Source organism: Gnatocerus cornutus, chromosome 7 (assembly GCF_029298725.1).
Source record: "Gnatocerus cornutus isolate USDA-ARS CGAHR chromosome 7, icGnaCorn1.1, whole genome shotgun sequence".
Taxonomy (NCBI): Eukaryota; Metazoa; Arthropoda; class Insecta; order Coleoptera; family Tenebrionidae; genus Gnatocerus; species Gnatocerus cornutus.
This window is the reverse complement of record NC_142239.1, coordinates 10,467,646-10,490,730: the sequence shown is the minus strand read 5'-3', so window position 1 is coordinate 10,490,730 and position 23,085 is coordinate 10,467,646. Positions and strand designations below refer to the sequence as shown.

Genomic DNA, 23,085 nt, shown 5'->3' with positions numbered 1-23,085 from the left:
TAAATTTTTTAAAATTTTTTGTTCTAAAATGTTGCACTTTGTTACAGTTAATAAACACTTTAAAATTAATAACCTCCCCAAATTTCGTTGTTATAACTCAAAAACTAGCAAAGACATAAATTTTAATAAAAAATGAAAAATATTTGGACGTCCTAAAATTAAATTTTCCAAAATCTCCATTTTTTTGTTCTAAAATTTTGCACATTGACACAGTTAATTTACAGTTTAGAAATAGTATCCTCGCCAAATTTCAGTGTCTAAACTGAGAAACTAACAAAAATACGAATTTTAATAAAAAAAATCAAAAATATTTGGACGTTCTAAAATTAAATTTTCTAAAATCTCCATTTTTTTGTTCTAAAATGTTGCACTTTGGCACAGTTAATAAACACTTTAGCATTAATAATCTCCCCAAATTTCGTTGTTATATATAACTCAAACACGAATTTTAATTAAAAAAATCGAAAATATTTGGACGTCCTAAAATTAAATTTTCTAAAATCTCCATTTTTGTTCTAAAATGATGCACTTTAGCACAGTTAATGAACACTTTAGAATTAGTAAGCTCCAAAATTTCATTCTTATAACTCAAAAACTAACAAAAATACGAATTTAATAAAAAAAAAGTTGAAACTATTTGGTTCGTCCTAAAGTAAAATTTTCTAAAATCTCCATTTTTTGTTCTAAAATTTTGCACTTTGGCACTTTAGAATTGGTAACCTACCTAAATTTCGTTGTTATAACTCAAAAACTAACCGAGACACGAATTTTAATAAAAAAAAAGTTGAAAATATTTTATTCGTCCTAAAATAAAATTTTCTAAAATCTTAATTTTTTGTTCTAAAATTTTGCACTTTAGCACAGTTAATTAGCAGTTTAGAAATAGTATCTTCGCCATATTTCAGTGTCTAAACTTAAAAACTAACAAAAATACAAATTTTAATAAAAAAAAATCGAAAATATTTGGACGTCCTAAAATTAAATTTTCTAAAATCTCCATTTTTCGTTCTAAAATTTTGCACTTTGGTACTTTAGAATTAGTAACCTCCCCAAATTTCGTTGTTATAACTCAAAAACTAACATTGACATAAATTTTAATAAAAAAATTAAAAATATTTGGACGTCCTAAAGTAAAATTTTCTATAACCTCCATTTTTTGTTCTAAAATTTTGCACTTTGGCACTTTAGAATTAGTAAACCTCCCTAAATTTCGTTGTTATAACTTAAAAACTAACAAAGACACGAATTTTAATAAAAAAAAAGTTGAAAATATTTTATTCGTCCTAAAATAAAATTTTCTAAAATCTTAATTTTTTGTTCTAAAATTTTGCACTTTACCACAGTTAATTAGCAGTTTAGAAATAGTATCCTCGCCAAATTTCAGTGCCTAAACTTAAAAACTAACAAAAATAGAAATTTTAATTAAAAAAATCGAAAATATTTGGACGTCTTAAAATTAAATTTTCTAAAATCTCCATTTTTTGTTCTAAAATGTTGCACTTTGGCACAGTTAATAAACACTTTAAAATTAATAACCTCCCAAAATTTCGTTGTTATAACTCAAAAACTAACAAAGACACGAGTTTTAATAAAAAAAAGTTGAAAATATTTGATTCGTCCTAAAATAAAATTTTCTAAAATTTTCATTTTTTTTCTAAAATTTTGCACTTGGGCACGGGTAATTAACAGTTTAGAAATAATATCCTCCCCAAATTTCATTGTCATAACTCACAAACTAACAAAAATACGAATTTTAATGAAAAAAGTGAAAATATTTGGTTCGTCATAGAATAAAATTTTTTTAAATCTGTATTTTTTGTTGTAAAATTTTTCACTTTGGCACAACTAATAAACACTTCAAAAGAAGTAACCTCCTCCAATTTCAGCGTCATAACTCAAAAACTAGCAAAGATACGAATTCTAATAAAAAAAAAGTTGAAAATATTTGATACTTCCTAAAATAAAATTTTCTAAAATTTTTCTAAAATTTTCAATTTTTGTTCTAAAATTCTGCACTTTGGCACAGCTAAAGAACACTTTAGAATTAATAATCTTCCCAAATTTTATGGTCATAACTTAAAAACTAAAAAAGATTCGAATTTTAATACAAAAAAAATAGAAATTTCTGGTTTGTCCTTAAATCAAATTTCAGGAAGTGTAAGCCCCTTTTATGAATTTCATAATTACTGTCACTTTCGACCAAATTGAGTGAAATTTGCATGTTAATTTGACAGTAAAGCACCGACTACACTAAAATGTCAATAAAAGGATGTCCCAAAAAATTCGGCCACGACTGTAGAAAGAACTCTGCAACTCTAAAAAAAATAAAAAAAATTCAAGCAGCTCAATTAGCCAAACAGCAACTCGTCAAAAACGTGAAATGGGACATCTCAAAACGGACAAAACAAAATGGACAAAAAAATCATTGGTGGCCTGTAGACCGGAAAAGACGACAAAGAGCGAACCCGGGAATCCCCAGGACTTGGACCCTCAGAAGTGAAGATCCTTTATCTGAGAATATAAGCGGATTATTATTTGCTCACATTCGCCAAATTACGAAATGTAATTAGTCAAGAACGCTCCTTTTTACGATTTTAGAATTGCTGTCCTGGAAATGAATCCTTTTCAAATGTTAATAAGTTGGTTGCGACAAAATGAAGAGCTTAAATGAAATGATTGATAACGTACTTACATTAGGTGCTTTTCAGTCGCTATAAATCATCTGTGATTCCATTTAAATAAGAAAATTCGCGTCTTTTTAGTTAATAAAGATTTCCAGCCCATCCCTCGGGAGCGCAGATAGTTTTCCAATTATCTCTATATGATAAGCCCCATCCCAACAAAAATGTAATTATAATACTCTTCCCAGCTCTCCGATAATCTCTCCCAGGACTTCCCAAACAAGCAACAAAACTTCCTCCCAGACCACACTGAAGAAATCAAATCCCTCCCTTCAAACTCCATAAAAATTCTAAATTACCCCCATCCCTCTTATATCCCATATCTAGGTCACCTTTCTAGGTGTGCTCCACGCCTAACAACCCCAGCGCCCTCTCAACACACCGTCACGAATCAAAGAATCGCGCCAGCAGGAATCACCGAAACGTAGAGGGCAGGATTACCGAAACCTGCAGAAACGACTAAAATACCACGAAACGACGGCAATTTGTCTTTTTTCGCGGTAACGCGATGGACATCTGGCGATGTAATGATGCAGGTGTCGGTTTGATCAAGTCGTTGGCGGCGTCACCAAGGCGACGGAGTTTCGGTATGCCGCCCCCGAATCAATCCTCGATACGATTCTTTAAAGTAACGTAAAACGTCAGGGGGATGTTTCCATGTTATTGTTCCGTTGAGGAGCGGAAACGTGAAAACGGGTCTAAAGAATGAACAAGTTTAATTTAAATTCATGGAATATGGAAATAATGAGGCGAAATATGGGCAGAAAGAGATCAAAGAAGTTTGGACAGTTTTATTTTGTTTAAACTGGAAACTAATTTCGCTGAATTGTAATGTAATGTAAGAAAAATGACATTTCAGCGATGGGATTAACGGCTAATTTTGTTGTTGAAAAGTGGGATTAAAGCAACTTTTCGGGCTCCGGGGATTAAGAAAAAAACCATCGAAAAAAGTAATGGGAATCTGCCGATTTTCAGAAAGTCTCGAAAATCTAGAAAATCAAATGGAATTTTAGGAAACGGAAATGAAAATATTTCCTGAATTTTTAATAGCAACGAAATCCGATAAAATCCCTTCGAAAGTCACAATAATTAATAATTTATATTCAACGATGCAAATGTTATTTATTATCAAGTCAGTAAAGTGATTCAAAATTTGTAATGTTTTTATTGTACAATAAAGTGAATATTTACTTCCGCAAATTTAGTTTCTAAACAATTTCTAAATGTATCGTTTTCTAGACGGTCGGCGATAACAGTTATTTAAGTACCTAGTCAGTAAAGTAATTCAAAATTTGTAATTTGCGGTAGGTAAAAATTTTTATTGTACAATAAAGTGAGTCAAAAATTGTTATTGGATCAATTCTTGGTCTTACACAAAAATTATCAAAAATACAATTTATTCCCAAACACCAAATTTTGTCAAAAAAATGCTTTATTGTACAATAAAGTGAATGTTTACTTCCGCAAATCACTATGGTAATGTTTCGTTTTTTAGACGGTCAGCAAAAACAGTTATTTAAGTACGTAGTCAGTAAAGTGATTCAAAATTTAGAATTTGTGGCAGGTAAATTTTTTTTGTTCAATAAAGTGTGTCTTTACTTCCGCAAATCACTATGGTAATAAGTCATTTTCTAGACGGTCGGTGATAACAGTTATTTAAGTACGTAGTCAGTAAAGTGATTCAAATTTAAAATTTGCGGCAAGTAAAAATTTTTATTGTACAAAAAAGTGAATATTTACTTCCGCAAATCACTCTGGTAATGTGTCGTTTTCTACACTGTCGGCAATAACAGGTATTTAAGTAAGTAGTCAGTAAAGTGATACAAAATTTAGAATTTGCGGCAGGTAAAAATTTTCATTGTACAAAAAATTGAATGTTTACTTCCGCAAATCACTATAGTAGCGTATTGTTTTCTAGACGGTCAGCGATAAAAGTACGTAGTCAGTAAAGTAATTCAAAATTTAAAATATGCGGCAAGTAAATTTTGATTGTACAAAAAAGTGAATGTTTACTTCCGCAAATCACTATAGTAATGTGTCGTTTTCTAGACAGTCGGCAATAACAGTAATTTAAGTACGTAGTCAGTAAAGTGATTCAAAATTTGAAATTTGCGACTGGTAACAATTTTTATTGTACAAGTACAATAAAGCGAATATTTACTTCCGCATCGCTTTTTAGTCTGTCGGTAATAAAAAGATTTTCCTCCGCGTTTCAACTTGTAGAATCATATTCCACGTCGGTAAATGAGAAATAAAAACTCATTTCAACGTCGCAACTCCATAAAAATTCGATAAGCTGTCAAGATTTCCATCGCGTAAAACTCCAATCAAAATTTGTTATTTGAGATTTTATTGTCCTGTCAGTCGCCAGTTTTGTGCATACAATAATCCTGGTAATTATCCTGATCCTCTTTGAAACGAGTTTTCGCTTGGAGGAAGTTATCCTCAGCCCTTTGTGATATGAGATTGGTAAATTTATTTCAAAGAAACTCTTCGATGTAGTAATAAAAACTTTCTTTGCTATGTGAGATAACAGAAAGTTATTTAACGGTCAAAATGATGTTAAGAGACGTTGGAAACCTCAGCAGATGTCCAAATAAAAGTGAAAAATAAGCTAAATAACAAAAAGTTGAATTGGAATCTTTTTAACGCTCGTCACAAACTTAATAACACCTGTTCCTTCAAAGTTGGCAGAAAGTTTAATGAAAAGAAGGGAAATAATCAGAATATTAAACAAAACTTGTTACTAAATAGTTGACTTCATTTCCATTCTAATAATTTAAATAGAACACGTCCCTTAATTGATTTTTCGCCCTTTTCCATTATTCATACTTTGGAAATACTCGCACGGCACTAATTCACCCTTCATCCGTATTTCTTAATTATCCTCCGGCCAAAACCGTCCAATTAAAAGACGGATTACTTTGCTCCCTTCAATTAGACACTTCCTGACTTGTCCGGCGTATAATAACCGCATTGTTAGCCCAAACAGGATTTCATAAAACCAATAAATCCGACATATTGATACGAGTTTCAAGAGCTAATTTCGAAGCTTCATCGACGAGTGTTTGCACACTTCAAAAGGACCTTTCTGTGCTAATTACCACTGAAGAAAAGTGGCGAGTTACAGTGCTAAATCATAGTGGAAATTAACATAACATAAAGTCCATTTTATAAATTAAGTTCCGTGCTGTTTGTAGTATTATTTATTTACTAGAAAGAAAATGTAGATTTTCAACGTCTTAATGGTTTGCGTGTCGAAACAAATGTCTGGAGAAGTTTAAGTGGTGTCGATTGAACTAAACGTGCGCCATCATTTTTACCAGTTCGACGTCGTCTATAATGTAGAAATAAAAGTTTTTTCTTGTTCATTCACTGTGATGGACGGCAGTAAAGAAGTTTGCAGTTTTCCACGGAGAAACGGGGGCGGGTTATTGATGTGGTGACAAGGGGCAGTTTATTGACTTTTAAAACGACCCGGCGCATCCACCAATTTTCGATTTAATTAAACGAAGAAATATTTTTTTTACATTTCGTCTCTTTGGCCAAGACTTGTTTCCATTTATTTTTATGTGCTAACATAAATGAAATTGGATCTAATTTCCATAAACCTGCAGCTGTGGTCTCGTTTGTTCCAATTTAAGCCTGAAAATAGTGACGGAATGTAATTTTCAGTTTCATAAATTGTTTAAATCAGTTAACAAACACGATAATTATTAGATGAGGGAATTTGAATAAACTAAACTGTAGTGTTTGCAGCGTTTTGTTTGAATTCTAGGATTTCGGTATGAAGCGAGTTGTTATTTATGGTCTCGGTATTTTGCTTCGCTAGGGGTGGTAACAACACAATTAAATCTCAATGAATATTAAGACCTAGACTAGGAAACCAAACATTGTACTTAAAAGTGTTTAAACTCGATATCAAACATCACGAAATAAAACACACTCTCCTAAATTAAATTCAGAGGAATCTAATAAATAACGAATAAAATGACATGGAAAGATTGTGTGCGCTGGTTGAGCAGACTTTACAACTGCACTCGTTGAAATTTTCAGTCGTTTTAGCTAAAATTAGTTTACTCTAGCCGCAAGTTCCTTTTCAGAAAGTAAAAAACGTTTTAGTTTTATCAATATTTGAGAATAAAAAAGTTGCGCGGCAGTTCCAGTACTGGACAGTTTTTTGTTGTTGTGTTATCAACAGACAATTAATTAGTGCATTGGCTAAAAAATGTTTCCAATAAACGACAGTTTTGGATATCTGGCCAATAAATGAAAAGTCACGGTCAAGTTGGGTGTTTCGGTGCGTTTTTTGTTATAAAAACTGTCTTGATAACAATAATACAGCCAATAAAAATTATTTCTGATTGGGCTTTACTCGGATGTCTCCATTTTGTTATGGATGGGTGGAGTTTTAAATTAAAGTCTCTAAAATTTTTCTCTCTACACTAGTCGATTTATTTTGGGCGAAATTTGTACTAGAGCAGTAGAAAGTCCAATATTTTTTATTCGGATCTGTAATTTTACTAGTTTCGACGCTAAAACGATGAAATTTGAAAAGGTTACTAATCTCTGATCTGCTGGCTATCTGCAACAAATTTCAATTTATTTGAACAACAGGGACAAATTTTAGAAATTTTCAATATTTTTTATACGGGCTTCTAAGTTTAGTAGTTTCAATGCTAAAACGATGCAATTTGGAGAGGTTACTATCTCTAACTAACTTGTTGATTGTTTGTACCAAATCTCAAATTATTTAAACAACAGAGACGGATTTTCGAAATTTTCATTTTTAAAACGAAATAAAAATTTTCAATATTTTTCATTCGGACCTCTAATTTTAGTAGTTTCGATGCTAAAACAATGAAATTTGGAGAGGTTACTATCTCTAACTTGTTAATTGTTTGTACCAAATCTCAAATTATTTAAACACCAGGGACGGATTTTAAAAATTTTCATTTTGAAGACAGGCCACAAATTTCCAATATTTTCCAATCGGACCTGTAATTTTAGTAGCTTTAATACTAAAACGATAAAATTAAGAGAGGTTACTATCTCTAACTTGTTGATTGTCTGTACCAAATCTCAAATTGTTTAAAGCACAGAGATGGATTTTAGAAATTTTAATTTTGAAGACAGGCCACAAATTTCCAATATTTTACATCCGAACCTGTAATTTTAGTAGTTTTGCTCCTAAAACGATGAAATTTAGAGAAATTACTATCTCTAACTTGTTATGAGTCTGTACTAAATCTCAAATTATTTAAACAACAGGGACGAATTTTAAAAATTTTCATCTTCAAGACAGGCCACAAATTTTCAATATTTTCCATCCGGACCTGTAATTTTAGTAGCTTTGATGCTAAAACAATAAAATTTGGAGAGGTTACTATCTTTAACCTGTTAATTCTATGTACTAAATCTCAAATTATTTAAAGCACAGAGACGAATTTTAGAAATTTTTATTTTGAAGACAGACCACAAATTTCAAATATTTTCCATCGGAACCTGTAATTTTAGTAGTTTTCGTGTTAAAACAATGAAATTTGAAAAGGTTACTATCTCTAACATGTTGATTGTTTGTACCAAATCTCAAATTATTTAAACAACAGGGACAAATTTTAGAAATTTTCATTTTCAAAACAGTCCACAAATTTCCAATATTTTCCATCCGGACCTGTAATTTTAGTAGTTTTGCTGCTAAAACGGTAAAATTAAGAGAAGTTACTATCTCTAACTTGTTATGGGTCTGTACTAAATCTCAAATTATTTAAACAACAGGGACGGATTTTGGAAATTTTCATTTTTAGGACGAGCCAAAAATTTTAAATATTTTAGCTTTGCTACTAAAACGATGAAATTTGGAAAAGTTACTATTTTTGACCTGTTGGCTATCTGTACGGAATTTCAATTGATTTGAACAAGAGGGACGGATTTTAGAGATTTTCATTTTCAAGACGAGCCAAAAATTTCCAATAGTTTATATTCGGACCTGTGATTTTGATAGTTTCGACACTAGATCAATAAAATTTAAAGAGCTTATTATCTCTAACTTGTTGACTTTCTGTACCAAATCTCAAATTTTTTGAACAACAAAGACAGATTTTAGAAATTTTTATTTTCAGGACTTACAATATTTTTCGTACGGACCTGTAATTTGAGTAGTTTTGCTGCTAAAATAATAAAATTTAGAAAGGTTACTATCTCTAACTTGAGAGTCTGCACTAAATCTCAAATTATTTAAAAAACTGGGACGGATTTTGGAAATTTTCATTTTCAAGACGAGCCAAAAATTTCCAATAGTTTATATTCGGACCTGTAATTTTAATAGTTTCGATGCTAGGTCAATGAAATTTGGAGAGCTTATTATCTCTAACTTGTTGACTGTCCGTATTAAATCTCAAATTTTTCGAACAACAGAGACGGATTTTAGAAATTTTTATTTTCAGAACGAACCAAAAATTTACAATATTTTTGTACGGACCTGTAATTTTGGTAGTTTCAATACTAGACCAAAGAAATTTGGAGAAGTAAAAAAAAGAAAATTTTGTTCAGTGAAACCTAAAATGTAATTTGTGAATCCGGGGACCTGATAGAGCAAAACCGACTTCAGATCCGGACTCAGAAACAGTACAAATTTTTCCACTTACAAGTAGTAACCAATAACATGGAAATAAGCAGTGCATTTTGCATACATTCCGCTTTTTAATCGTCCACATCCAGAATTCTATCACCATAAAGAAAAATATCGTCGAGAATTTGCATTATTCTCAACTTTAGTTAACACCAACAAAATATTTATGTTATTCTTTGGCGCTTTTATGGATCTAGGTCATTTTTTCCTTTCATTACACAATAAAGTCTCTTGAGCTAGACAACAACACTGCTTTATTTTATTCCATGAATCGTTAATTTTTCACAGTAACTTCGAAGCAATGCAATTAAAGTCTGGCCAAAGTTTTTCTTAATTTTTCAGAGAATCAGAATGGTGGAGGCGCCTCGCGAGAATTTTCCTTAATTTTTTCCTAATTAAAGTTTCATTGTTTTTTTAAAGACACTTGACTAATCACCGACAAGGCATGAATAAAATAATGAAATTTACACCGAGTTCGGACATTACTTTAATAACACAGCTGTGCTAGAAAACGACATTAAAAAGCTCAACTTAATCCAATTTCAAGTCCTCTGCTTAATTAACTTATAGTAGAAAAGTCCGAACTGCTCGTATGAATATTAACTTAAAAATCGACAACGGGTTTATTTTTGCCAAAAAATTCTGACGCACAAACCCACCTCTAATTCCTAATTAATTAGATGTCCCATTCGTCCGCACGCCACTATTTTATATTTCCCATTAAAAACGCGAAATTACCCCAAGCAAGGTTTTACATTTACCCAATTTGTGTAATTGCGGCCCTGAACAAAAATTGGACACAATCCCATTACCACCGTCGTCAAATAAACGAGCCTTTATTTTGCAACGTTACAAAGTTGCAGCAATTTTAATGAGCACATAAAACGTCATTTTACTTCCGATATTAAAATCGAGCTGTATTGAAGCACTGAATTCGGAGCGTGTTGAAAAGCAGCGAAAAACTTAATTTTTAATATCCTGTCGTTGACAAAGGTCGCCTGGAAAGCAAAGTCTATTTCTGGGGAATATCAGAGGTCGATTCTTCGCATTATTTATAATTGTACGTTGGTAAGATTGTTCCCCATTTTCCTAATTGAGATAATTCGAAGAAAAATTAATAAAACTTTTTATGCCGATAATTACAGCCGCCGGCAGTAATCCGCTATTTTAAAAAGCACGTCCACTTCAAGGAGGGCTTTGGAATCGTGTCAAGGCTAATATGGCAATTAAAATTGCGCAATAACCTTTATGACCGGAACAATTTCCATGCGAACAATAGAGTGTGTGGTTACATTTCCAACGATGAATTATGACTTAATTCCGGAATTTAGAAGCACTCTGTATACTGGCGGAATTCGTTGGCTTTGGACCAAAACTCGGATGCTAAAATTTGATTATATTTACTTTGATAAGTTTGCCATTTTTATAGAGGGCTGCAAGTTTGGTCATGGCATGTGTCGTAAGGGTGGATTTCGAGATGATGGAGTGGGCGAAAGGGCGGGGGCGGCGTTTATGACGAGACAAGAAATAAAAACTTTTGTCTTCGGTTTATGATACCTAATTGAGAGTTCTGCTGGGATAAAATCGAGATATACAGGGCGTTAAAAAAAGTCTTAAACTTTAATCTCAATCATGATGATTATGAAATGATTAAGTTTACCCTCCAGAAATAAATTTCAATCTCGACTCGTCCTGGGACCGAAATTAATATCTACCTGCCGGATGATGTTAACAAAAACTCTTGAACTAAGTTTACGCTGCACACATTAATGGCACGTTTAATAACTGTTTCCCTCCAATATTAAGCTCGTTGATTTACAAGTTAAATATTTACGTAGCAAATCCTGCACGTTTAAATCCAGTAAAATGAGACTCAGATTTTAATAATTTCGTATTGTTTTCCAGAGTTGTTTCAGGTGCAATTAATAAAGTAAAAAGCGTTTAAAAAAGATGTATTGTGTCGGACTGTTTTTGAATTACATACAATAAAAAGTAAACAATTTCGTAGCATAAACGAAATTTTATTGGAAATGTGTTTCAAGGCTGTTTTTTTAAATCAAAACTAAATATGTTGGACAATGTAAGTTGGTAAACATGTAAAATTAACAGAATGATAAAGTTGCTCGTTGTGATTGAATTGTGCGGATAAAAAAACAATGACGTTATTGTTTCATTAGCGCGTTTTAATTGGATTGGATGTCGATTTTTCACTGAGTTTTAGACATTTGCAAATTTTAGAAATTTCAAAACGGGCTAGAAGTTTCCAATATTTTTCATTCGGACCTGTAATTTTGGTAGTTTTAATGCTAGAGCAATGAAATTTGGAGAGATTACTATCTCTAATTTGTTGACTAGCTGTACCAAATCTCAAAGTTTTTGAACAACAGGGACGGATTTTAGAAATATTCATTTTCAAAACGGGACGAAAATTTCCAATATTTGTCATTCGGACCTGTAATTTTGGTTGTTTTGATGCTCAAATAATGAAATTTGCAGAAGTGGCTATTTTTAACTTATTGACTATCTGTACCAAAGCTCAAATTTTTTTAACAACAGGGATAGATTTTAGAAATTTGCATTTTTAAAACGGGTTAAAAATTTTCAATTTTCCATTCGAACCTGTAATTTTAGTAACTTCAATGCTATGTCAATGAAATTTGGAGAGGTTATTATTTCTAGCTGGTTAACTATCTGTACTAAATCTCAAATTTTTTGAGCAACAGGAACGGAATTTAAAAATTTTCATTGTCAAAACGAACCAAAAATTTCGAATATTATACAATCGGACCTGTAATTTTCGTAGTTGGGATTTTAGGCCAATGAAATTTTAAGAGATTACTATTTCTAACTTGTTGACTATTGGTACCGAATCTTAAATTTTTCGAACAAAGACGGATTTTAGAAATTTTCATTTTCAAGATGGGCCAAAAATTTCCAATATTTTTCATTCGAACCTGTAAATTTTGGTAGTTTTAATGCTAAAACAATGAAATTTGGAGAGGTTACTATCTCTAATTTGTTGACTATCTGTACCAAATCTCAAAGTTTTCGAACAACAGGGACGGATTTTAAAAATTTTCATTTTCAAAACGGGACGAAAATTTTCAACATTTGTCATTCGGACCTGTAATTTTGGTTGTTTTGATGCTAAAACAATGAAATTTGCAGAAGTTACTATTTTTAACGTATTGACGATCTGTACCAAAGCTCAATTTTTTTTAACAACAGGGATAGATTTTAGAAATTTGCATTTTAAGACGGGCCAAAAATTTTCAATTTTCCATTCGAACCTGTAATTTTAGTAACTTCAATGCTATGTCAATGAAATTTGGAGAGGTTATTATTTCTAGCTGGTTAACTATCTGTACTAAATCTCAAATTTTTTGAGCAACAGGGACGGAATTTAAAAATTTTCATTTTCAAAACAAACCAAAAATTTCGAATATTATACAATCGGACCTGTAATTTTCGTAGTTGGGATTTTAGGCCAATGAAATTTTAAGAGATTACTATTTCTAACTCGTTGACTATCGGTACCGAATCTTAAATTTTTCGAACAACAAAGACGGATTTTAGAAATTTTCATTTTCAAGATGGGCCAAAAATTTCCAATATTTTTCATTCGAACCTGTAAATTTTGGTAGTTTCAATGCTAAAACAATGAAATTTCGAGAGGTTACTATTTCTAACTTGTTGATCATCTGTGCTAAATATTTTAAACAACAGAGACGGATTTTAGAAATTTTCATTTTCAAGAGAAGCCAAAAATTTCCAATATTTTTTATTCGGACCTGTAATTTTGGTAGTTATAATGCTAAAACAATGAAATTTGGAGAGGTTACTATCTCTAACTTGTTGACCATCTGTACTAAATCCCAAATTTTTTGAGCAACAGGGACGGAATTTAAAAATTTTCATTTTCAAAACAAACCAAAAATTTCGAATATTATACAATCGGACCTGTAATTTTCGTAGTTGGGATTTTAGGCCAATGAAATTTTAAGAGATTACTATTTCTAACTCGTTGACTATCGGTACCGAATCTTAAATTTTTCGAACAACAAAGACGAATTTTAGAAATTTTCATTTTCAAGATGGGCCAAAAATTTCCAATATTTTTCATTCGAACCTGTAAATTTTGGTAGTTTCAATGCTAAAACAATGAAATTTCGAGAGGTTACTATTTCTAACTTGTTGATCATCTGTGCTAAATCTCAAATATTTTAAACAACAGAGACGGATTTTAGAAATTTTCACTTTCAAGAGAGGCCAAAAATTTCCAATTTCGGACCTGTAATTTTGGTAGTTATAATGCTAAAACAATGAAATTTGGAGAGGTTACTATCTCTAACTTGTTGACCATCTGTGCCAAATCTAAAATTTTTTAAACAACAGAGACGGATTTTAGAAATTTTTAGTTTCAAGACGAGCAAAAACTTTTCAAAAACTGAAGAATCTAAAAAATTCATTTTTTTTACTAATGCGTAATAACATTTAATTCTAAAAATAGCTGTCAGATTAAGAATTCTCTTGAGCACAACCCGCCATTAATCAAATTTAATTCAAAGGTTCGGCAAGACAGAAAAAAAAACATGTTAATCCCCAGTGACATTCTCTCATTGTTGCAGCGGATAGAAATCTATTAATTAATCAGAAAGCATGTTAAAGTTTCCTGTTGAATTTTTTGCAGGTGTTTACTCCACTTTCTGTGTTTCCCTCGTTCTCTATTTACAATCCTTAAGTTTAATTAATTTGGAGTGAAACTAATTTAAATAGTAGAAATTTGGGGCGACAATAAAATGTCTGCAACTACACACATATACACGCTGCCAAACTCGTAAAAGTTAACTACGAGAGAGTTGTATTCACAAACTTTGCTCCCTTCCGGAAAAGTTACCCCTAAAAACCGCCACATCTAAACAGAGAAATCAAAGGAAATAACTAAAAATCCGCACAAACTCATAACGATAAATGTCTTTAGTAAGAGATAAACCCGTAGAACGTCGTAAATACGATCATAATCTCATTCCGAGTGCTATAAACTTGAAACCAAAATAAAAAAAAATTAAAAGCTCGTCCCGAGTCAAGTTCACAATTCCGGAAGTGTTACAGATAAATCGACTACTTTCCAGGAACACACGCCCCGCAATACCCATTAATCACTCGATATACACCCGCTGATAAAAACTAAAAAAGGCGAGATGGAAGGCAGCCAAGGACCGTATCGGACAAATTTATTGTGACCGGAATTGGGGCGCTTTTTATCGATTCCGTCAAGAACAATTACCCGAGTTTCCGCCCTCTGGAGCACACCTGCAACAAGGAGACGGCGAGGCTCCGGAGCACCTGTTGCATCCACACCACACTTGATTAATTGCATAGGAGGAACTCAGGCTTGCCAACCGAATTTTCCGGAAAGAAAATAAAAAATTGTCGTAGAACGAACTTCTCATCCACAACCCTAAAGATGTAAAATTATCTCTGATAGTAATCAATAGTTCAAGACAGTTAATTCCCGCGTTTGGCCCACCGCCAGGCAAATGGGAAAGTGAAACGCCTCATCCCCCAAAATGTCATTCCGGTCCGGGGGATGAAAGTCGTTCGTATGTATGAACCCTTCGAAGAATTCCTTCACTTGCGAATGTCGTTCGAGTTCAATGAAGGAGGAAACAATGACATAAACTATTAAAAAATTACGTTTTGTTTCAATGTAATACCAGATCTTGTGTATTACACTAATTTACCGACCCTTATAAAATTTATATGCACAGAACGAAACTTAAATAAACAATTTTGTCATCTTAATGTTGGAATTGATGGATGAGAAGAATTTTTAATAATATAAGTAAATATACAGAGTGTTCTTAAAATGCATGTAAAAAAAAGTTCTGTGCTATCCCAGAAGAAGTATGATGTATGAAAAACCAATTTTTAAATCAAAAACTAACAAGGTAAAATTAACCTAAGTCCATATATTTTCTACACCGCTGGCAAAAAACGCATCTGGAATGACTTGTTTCCAAAGCAACCAGCAACTCGATTTATTATTCACTTTTAAATCAGTGGCGCCCAAGTAAATTCATTTAAATTTTTGTGTAATTTTGTCTCAAAAACAAAAAAAACTTTTACTACATTTTAATTTAATATAAAACGAATCTACAACAGGAACGGATTTTAAAAATTTTCATTATTAAGACGAACTAAAAGTTAATATTTTCCATTAGGACCTGTAATTTTAGTAGTTTGAACGCTAGGTCAATGAAATTTGGAGAAATTCCTACTTTTAACTTGTTGACCATCTGTACCAAATCTAAAATCCAATCTGTACAAAATCCAAAATTTCCAATATTTTACATTCGGACCTGTAATTTTCGTAATTTCGATGCTAGGTCAATGAAATTTAGAGAGAATAATGCCTCTAACTTGTTGACTATCTGTACCAAATGTCAAATTTTTTGAACAACAGAGACGAATTTTAGAAATTTTTATTTTCAAGACGGGCCAAAATTTACAATATTTTTAACTCGGACCTGTAATTTCGGTAGTTTTGATGCTAAGGCAATGAAATTTAAAAAAGTTACTATTTCTAACTAGTTGACTCTCTGCACCAAATCTCAAACTTTTTAAACAACAGAGTTTTTAAAAATTTTAATTTTCAAGCGGGGCCAAAAATTTCCAAAATTTTCCATTCGGACCTGTAATTTTTGTAGTTTTGATGCTAGGTCTGTATAATTGAGATACAAAATTGTTGAATTTCATCCCAAACTAGTAAATTTTTCGATGCCCTGACATTTTTTTAATGCATTACATTAGTAACTCTTTTTTTCATCAATTTGTATTGTTTAATAATTCTTATGGCTGTTTGTTTTCGCTTCGGTTAAATAAACTGTTTTTGAGCTTATATTAAACAAACTTTTTAAGTTTATTTTAAAACAAAACGTAGTTTTTTTACATGGAAGCTGATTTTGTTTTTGTAGAAATAAGTTTTATCAATTTTATCATGCACAATTGTTAATAATGATGATAAAATTTTTTCGCGATTTTATTATTTAGATTAACCGTGGAGACGCTGCGTCACTTTAATGCGTTATTATGATTGCGAATTATGTTGAACTAGCAGTGTTAGAATGACGGGTTCGTTGTAATTAGCGCTGGAGGGGTTTAAATTGAGGGCGTCTTGAGGTTACATACAAACTTCCATCGATCCCTCAGGATACGTTACTTAAACAAGTTATGACAGATTTTTACGACTTGGCGGAGCGACAATTTGGAGACGAGCAAATTCGAAATCTCAATTTGAGGTTAAACTTCTCCTTTTTCGGTGGGGCCAATCCCCGTCCAGAACGTGACCTCCCCTCGAGTCGCCATGACTCGTGCCCCGCCCCATTCCTCCAAGCCCAATAAAAAATTGATAATCCGTCGACCCGCCCCCGTCTCCCATTTAACAAGAGAGTAAAACAAAAGACAATCGCCCCCCGCAAGTATCGACTCTTTGGGGTCCTCCGGGGTGATCTGGCCGCTTCAACATTTAACATCAAAAGCTGAAGAGGCACAACAATCTCGTGACGGCAAAAGCTGATGGTGATGGTAAATTTTTGAAAAAGAAGCGACATCCAACGGTAACCTTACCCTTCGCATGACTCTCAAAGAAAACGATGAGGTCTTCATCGTGGAGAGCTTTTAGACAAATGGGAGAAATGGGGGCGACAATCCGGTCAGAGCAGTGCCACGCCGTAGACTGACTAAATCTCCGTCCGAGCGATGGAAACCAGCGCACAGAAGTAAAAATCGGGAGAGATGGCAGCCGCCCCTAGATACTGGAAGCGGCGAGACTTGTTGCGCCGCCGCCCCCGCTGTTTTAACCGAGTGAGAGCCAGGCACTGCTCATTCATAAAATAATCCGGTTCGGCTCTGCCGGAGCCGAACAGATTCCATTTTCCGGTTCGGCGCTTCTTCGCGTAAATCATCGGCGATCTATTTTCATTGAAGTCGGTGGGAGTGAAGAGCCGTCACCGTGTCTGTTCAGACGAGGGGTTGCCGGGCAACCCCGGATCACGTGCCGGAGTTCTCCGGTGACGATTTGTAATTGTGGAGAAATTTTAAAAAAGATAAAATGACAGGGAGTTGTATTATTGGGTGTATTTCCGCCGCGGAACGGAAATTGGGTGTCGCCGAAGAGCCTGAAAGGTGCGAAAGGCGAATTCATGAGCGATTGCTTTCCGGTTGCAAACATAAAAATGATGTATTGAAGTATGAAATCAACGCGAGAGTTGCAAATTTTCATCGTGTAATTCGTTCGTTGCAATGTTGCAATGGCGGTGATAGTAAATTGGGCTTTAGGCTTACCGTTTTAAAAAGCAGTGGAGTCTGAAGAAAATTTCATTACTGGGGACATCTTCAACGGCACACACTAATTAATTATGTAGCTTTGATGCATAGCACTTTTGATGTCAAAAATTACAAATGTCAAATTCTGGGTAATGCCAACCTTGTCATCTGAAAATTCCCAAAGTTGATCCATCAAGATTCCAACCTGTAATAAAGAAATAACTGTCAAAGAGGGCATTTGAAAGGTAAATCGACTGTATAATATACAGTGCAGGCAAAAAAAAGTAGTTTTGGACGACATTGTAATCCCGGTCAAAAATTAAACTGTTGAACTACTAATAGAACGTTATTATAACTACCAGCAATAAACACTTAATAATAAATAGTTATTATTAACCTAGAAAGAGTAATCTGTGCCTTCTGTGTAGATTGAAAATGCATTTAACAATAAAAGAAAACAAGCGAAACACTAAATAAGTGTCTATAATGTCATTTTTCTTTTGTGTTATTAATGTCATTGTTAAGCCTACAATAGTTATCATTATGCCTTTTTTGACAGACGGTTTTACACTAAAAATGCATACTTTCAAAGCCGGTTTTACTCAGCTCAATTTTTGGGAAAAAAAATATCTACTTTGAAAGTCGGTTTTACACAGCTCAATTTTGAAAAAATGTGTCCCACTTCATTTTATCCGTCACTGTACATAAAAATACTTGCTAATCTGCGCTGAAACTAACAAAAACAAGTAAAGCTGATGCTCGTACAACTTGGTGACGACAAATGTGTCAGTTCTTGTTTAGAATTGACCAATCACAGAGCCGCATTTTAAATCTGGCGCCTACAAAAATTGTCTGCAGAAAAAATTGCGTTTAATTATAATTAATATTGTAACCTAATTATTAACCTACAATGTAATTTTTTTCTTTTGTTTTGCTAATGTCATTGTTAAGCTTATGATATTATCATTATGCCTACTTTAAAAGCCTGTTTTACACAGCTTAATTTTTGAAAAAATGTGATCACAAGACCTTTATTTTGGACGCGACTGTAATAATATTACGTAACGTCCATTATTAATTACTCCAGGAAATATAATTCACTTTCCACGCGTCTAGAATTCAATTCCCATTACAAACCAGAACTTGAATCGCGCCACTACAAATAGTAATTACTTCCCCATTCGGTCTTATTAAGCGAAATACGAGTTGGATGTCGACATTCTTCAAAACTATTCTTAGTATGTACAAAGATACCTATTACTCAGCGGATAGAGCAAAAAGCCTTAACGAACCTCATTGCATAAAGTCCTTTATTATAAGAGTATTAAGTTCCTTAATAAGGGCAAAATATACTGTTATGTTGTCGTGTCGCGATGCCACAATAGTTCAGTGTGTTAATTACCTGCGACAAATCTTGTGAGCCAGTAAAGGGCTTAAGAAGGGTTCTGAAGAATGGTGCCGCTACTGTAGTTCATTTACGAGCTAATTAATTATAATTAAAACATCCCCTCTGGGGTCTCAAGGTCGACTAACTGGTCTGAAGGCCACAGTTTACGCAATAAATCCCGAAGTTGTTTATGATAGTGTCGTTCGTAATATTTTTTTTTTATATATGTGGTACAATGACGGCCAAAGAAAAAATGAAACGGTTGAACTACTAATGGGACATTAAAACTACCAATAATGAACACATAATAATAATCTACAATGCAATTTTTTTCTTTTGTTTTTATTAATGTCGTTGTTAAGCCTACAGTTGTTATCATTATGCCAACTTTGAAAGGCTGTTTTACACAACCCAATAAAAAAAAGATAAAAATGGTGAATGCGCCGGGTCAGGACACGAGAACTTGGAAATAAACGCCCAAATTAGCGTAACCAATATTTTAATAATAATAAAATTCACTTTACACAATATTTATTATCATTCAACATCACCCTGATATGAGGAACTTAAATAATTTCCCTCCCACAACATTGAGTGTTTAAAAATATCTAAACGTGATAAATTCTCGCTAAACAAGTGCACAAAAAATCGTCGAATAAATAAAACTCCCTAGGCGCCAACTGTAACATCCAAGCAACCTATAAAACCTAAGTACACACGACTAGTTGCAACTAAAGATGAAGTACCAACAAAAGAACAAAAACGCAGCAGTCCTCCAAAGTAACCTCCTGCTAGAACCACGCAAAATACCCCTTTTTCTCCTCAGGCGATTTCGGTGTCTTTGGAGTCGAAATCTCAGTCTGAACACTATCAGAGGCGTCGCCCCCTCCAACCTGACTCGCCAATAACGAGTTGGTTTGTGTCTGGAGTTTTGATTCATACTGACGCACGTCATCTAGCGTCATTTCTATCCACTCGTCGATCCACGCGAATGCTTGTCGGTGGCCTAACAGCAAAACCTCGCGAATGCAGGAATGAATGAAATCCTCGACTTTGGTTTGGAAGCCGAAGACTTCGAACGAGGCGTTGACTAGTTTGTAAGAACACATGATGGGGGTGTGGTTGCCTCTCCAACCTTCAACCAAAGGCCCCCGTTTGGTTTTTTTCGATTGGAAGAAACGAGGGTCCTCCTCTTCTTTGTAGTGTTTGGGACTTAGGTCATCGTAGGCGATGTCGATGTGCTCCACGATGCGCTCAGCCAGTTGCTCAGGGGTCAAACCTAAACACTGACAAGGAGTGATGATGGGAGTTCCAGAATTGAATCAAACTCACGTTTTCGCTACTGCCGTTGTTGTATTCGTAACGAGTCTGCATCTCTATGTGGAAACGCGGAATGAAAGAGCACTGAAATTCGTTTTTTGATCAAAATAACCCCAAAAACGAGGACTTACTGTGTACTCTGTGATAGTGTACGGATAGTAATTCCACGCTTTTTCAGTGACGTAAAAAATCTTTGGGATTATAGCCTGGATCCAATAAGGAAGGCGGCTAAAAAGACAGAGAATCAGCCCCCCAAAAATTGGCGAATTTAACTAAAACCTTGATAAATGAATGCGCTTTTCGGTGTACTGCCCTTTCCCGTGCACAGGGTCCTCACAGGGCCTGTTTTCCACCACTTCAACCCCCTCGCCGTCCCCAGACTGCTCCAAACTGTGTCGCGCAATCATGTAAAGTTGCCCAATTCGATACTACAACAACGAATTCACAAAAAAATTGATTACAACCCTTAATTCTCACCTCCTCCACCGTAATCGGCATACACAACCTGTATTCTTTCGTCAAAACCATTTTTGCAGCCCCTCAAACCCTCGCACAATGTTTACAAAAATTTGACGTTTAATTAAACAAATGACAGCGCCGGCGTGCAGAGGTGCCAACGCAAACAGTAAATGCAAAGGATTAGTCATAATTCGCGTTAATTTTAACGATTTGAGGAATATGGGGAGTTATGGGGGCACCACTTTTATTTCTGGAAGTTTATTTATTTTTTAATTCGCGGATAGAGAAATTGGCGTACCAATCTCAAGGAGCAAAGTTACCAGAGACGACAAGGTCAGACGGTAATGTTACGTGGTTAAAAAAAAAACGATTAAAGAAGTTAAACCCTCGTGCTTAATTAGACTTTTAAAGTAGCTGATAAGTGTTATCGCCGCATAAAATGAGCAGTTTTTTGGATTGTTTAAACAGAGCGCATGTGCGTGGTGTCAGGGTCACCAACTCAAATTCGCAAAGTTAATGGTCGTGTATTTAAATAAAGACGTCACCGTCGTTAAAATTTGGGTTTTGGGTAAATAATTAGGCTCATATTTATTCGTTTTTGGTAACATTTGAATTTATGGAGAGAATTACGGTGTGTTACTAAAGCAGGAGTGAAAATCCCTAGACCATACGTCAACAATGTCAAAAAGTGACAAGATACCTTTAACCACTGATGTGGCTTTCAAGTCGTGAAATTCCACGGAAAATGGGCACTTCGTGATAGTTTCGTCAAAGATGGCTTATCAGACTTTACGGAATGAATATATACATATGCCCCCGGTCACGAGGGCATATACAACCGCCTGTGTGATAACAACTCTAGCTGTGGTAAATCTAATTTTGCCCCCTTAAAACGACGTGTTTTTAACGGAGTTTTGCTTTCCAGCAACTGGAGCTTGCGTCGCCCTTTCAGCTCTATTTTAATCCAATCCTAATTCTCAAACAAGGACAAGTATGGCGATTAATTACTACATTCCTGTTCTTTGGAACTTTTGGCTTCAACTTCTTTTTCAACATGATTTTCACGTATAGGTACTGTAGGATGCTTGAGGAGGGTTCGTTTAGGAATAGGACTGCGGATTTTGTTATGATGTTCCTATTTGGGGGCGTGTGTATGATTGTATCCTTTCATTATGAAGAAAAACAAACAAGTGAAGTTGTTTTTCCTTAATAGTTCGTCAGATTTTTGCCTTTTTTGTTAATTTATTGTTTCTGGGCCAAGCCTTTACAATAATGCTGGTGTACGTCTGGTCGCGGCGAAACCCCTACGTCCGAATGAACTTCTTTGGGCTTCTAAACTTCCAAGCTCCTTATCTACCGTGGGTTTTATTGGGATTCTCGCTTCTGTTGGGGAACGCGGTATACGTGGATTTAATGGGGATTGCTGTGGGACATATTTATTACTTCATGGAGGATGTTTTTCCAAACCAAAGAGGGGGCTTCAGGATTCTGATCACTCCACACATTCTGTAAGTGTCTCCTTGAATCACCACAGATTCAAGATAGTGTTTTAGACGGACGCTGTTCGACGAGATACCTGAGGACTACGCGCCGCCCCCGGAAGACAGGCCAGGAGGGTTCGAATGGGGCAACCAAAACCAAGAAGTGAACCCCCAGGAAAATCGCCAGTGATACTAACTTAGCGTACAATTTCCGTGTAAAAATCCCAAATTAATTTGTAATACTTGTTTAATAATAAAAGATTTATCGTAACGGCACTTAATTAATTGAGATGAGTACTGTAACAACTATTTATTAACTAAAGTTGCACTCAGTCTTGGTCCAATTTCTCATTTTTTGTGAATTCGTCTAAATTTCACTAATTTCCTTGTTATTTCGTCCAACTTCCTCTTATTTGTTTGTGATTTCGTCCAATTTCTCCTTATTTTCTTGTAATTTTGTTCAATTTCTCTTACTTCCTTGGGATTTCGTTAAACTTCCCCTAATCTCATTGTGATTTTCGTCCAATTTCTCCTTATTTTTTGTGATTTCGTCTAAATTTCCCTAATTTCCTTATTATTTCGTCCAACTTCCTCTTATTTCCTTGTAATGTTATCCAACTTTTCCTTATTTCCTTGTGATTTCGTTCAACTTCCCCTAATCTCATTGTGATTTTCGTCCATTTCTCCTTATTTTTTGTGATTTCGTCTAAATTCCCCTAATTTCCCTATTATTTCATCCAACTTCCTCTTATTTCCTTGTAATGTTGTCCAACTTTCCCTTATTTCCTTGTGATTTCG

General features: G+C 34.1%; 3 protein-coding genes and 1 long non-coding RNA gene across 5 annotated transcripts in view; 1 reads left to right on the top strand and 3 right to left on the bottom strand.

Moving 5' to 3' along the window:
- The window catches only part of LOC148170865 (uncharacterized), a 29,984-nt gene extending 13,304 nt beyond the window's left edge, over window positions 1-16,680 (bottom strand). The window contains exon 1 of the long non-coding RNA XR_015770386.1: window positions 16,621-16,680. This is a non-coding gene — a long non-coding RNA (uncharacterized LOC148170865). The remainder of the gene's footprint in view (window positions 1-16,620) is intronic.
- The window catches only part of LOC148170864 (neo-calmodulin-like), a 52,381-nt gene extending 35,306 nt beyond the window's left edge, over window positions 1-17,075 (bottom strand). For both annotated transcript variants that reach the window (XM_088041083.1, XM_088041084.1), the window contains exon 1: window positions 16,942-17,075. In XM_088041083.1, coding sequence (XP_087897209.1) covers window positions 16,942-16,980 — 39 coding nt within the window. In that variant the 5' untranslated portion in view covers window positions 16,981-17,075. The remainder of the gene's footprint in view (window positions 1-16,941) is intronic.
- A 2,466-nt stretch (window positions 17,076-19,541) lies between these two features.
- rdgBbeta (cytoplasmic phosphatidylinositol transfer protein 1) lies at window positions 19,542-20,956 on the bottom strand. Its single transcript, XM_088041569.1, has 5 exons — window positions 20,825-20,956; window positions 20,627-20,775; window positions 20,479-20,575; window positions 20,360-20,431; window positions 19,542-20,313 (listed from the first exon to the last, which is right to left on the bottom strand). Exons 1-5 carry the CDS (start codon window positions 20,873-20,875, stop codon window positions 19,819-19,821), a joined length of 864 nt encoding a protein of 287 aa, XP_087897695.1. The 5' UTR covers window positions 20,876-20,956; the 3' UTR covers window positions 19,542-19,818.
- A 509-nt stretch (window positions 20,957-21,465) lies between these two features.
- On the top strand, window positions 21,466-22,558 carry Der-2 (Derlin 2). The gene is made up of 4 exons (XM_088041570.1): window positions 21,466-21,673; window positions 21,732-21,965; window positions 22,028-22,314; window positions 22,360-22,558. Exons 1-4 carry the CDS (start codon window positions 21,581-21,583, stop codon window positions 22,475-22,477), a joined length of 732 nt encoding a protein of 243 aa, XP_087897696.1. The 5' UTR covers window positions 21,466-21,580; the 3' UTR covers window positions 22,478-22,558.
- The last annotated feature ends 527 nt before the right edge of the window (window positions 22,559-23,085 follow it).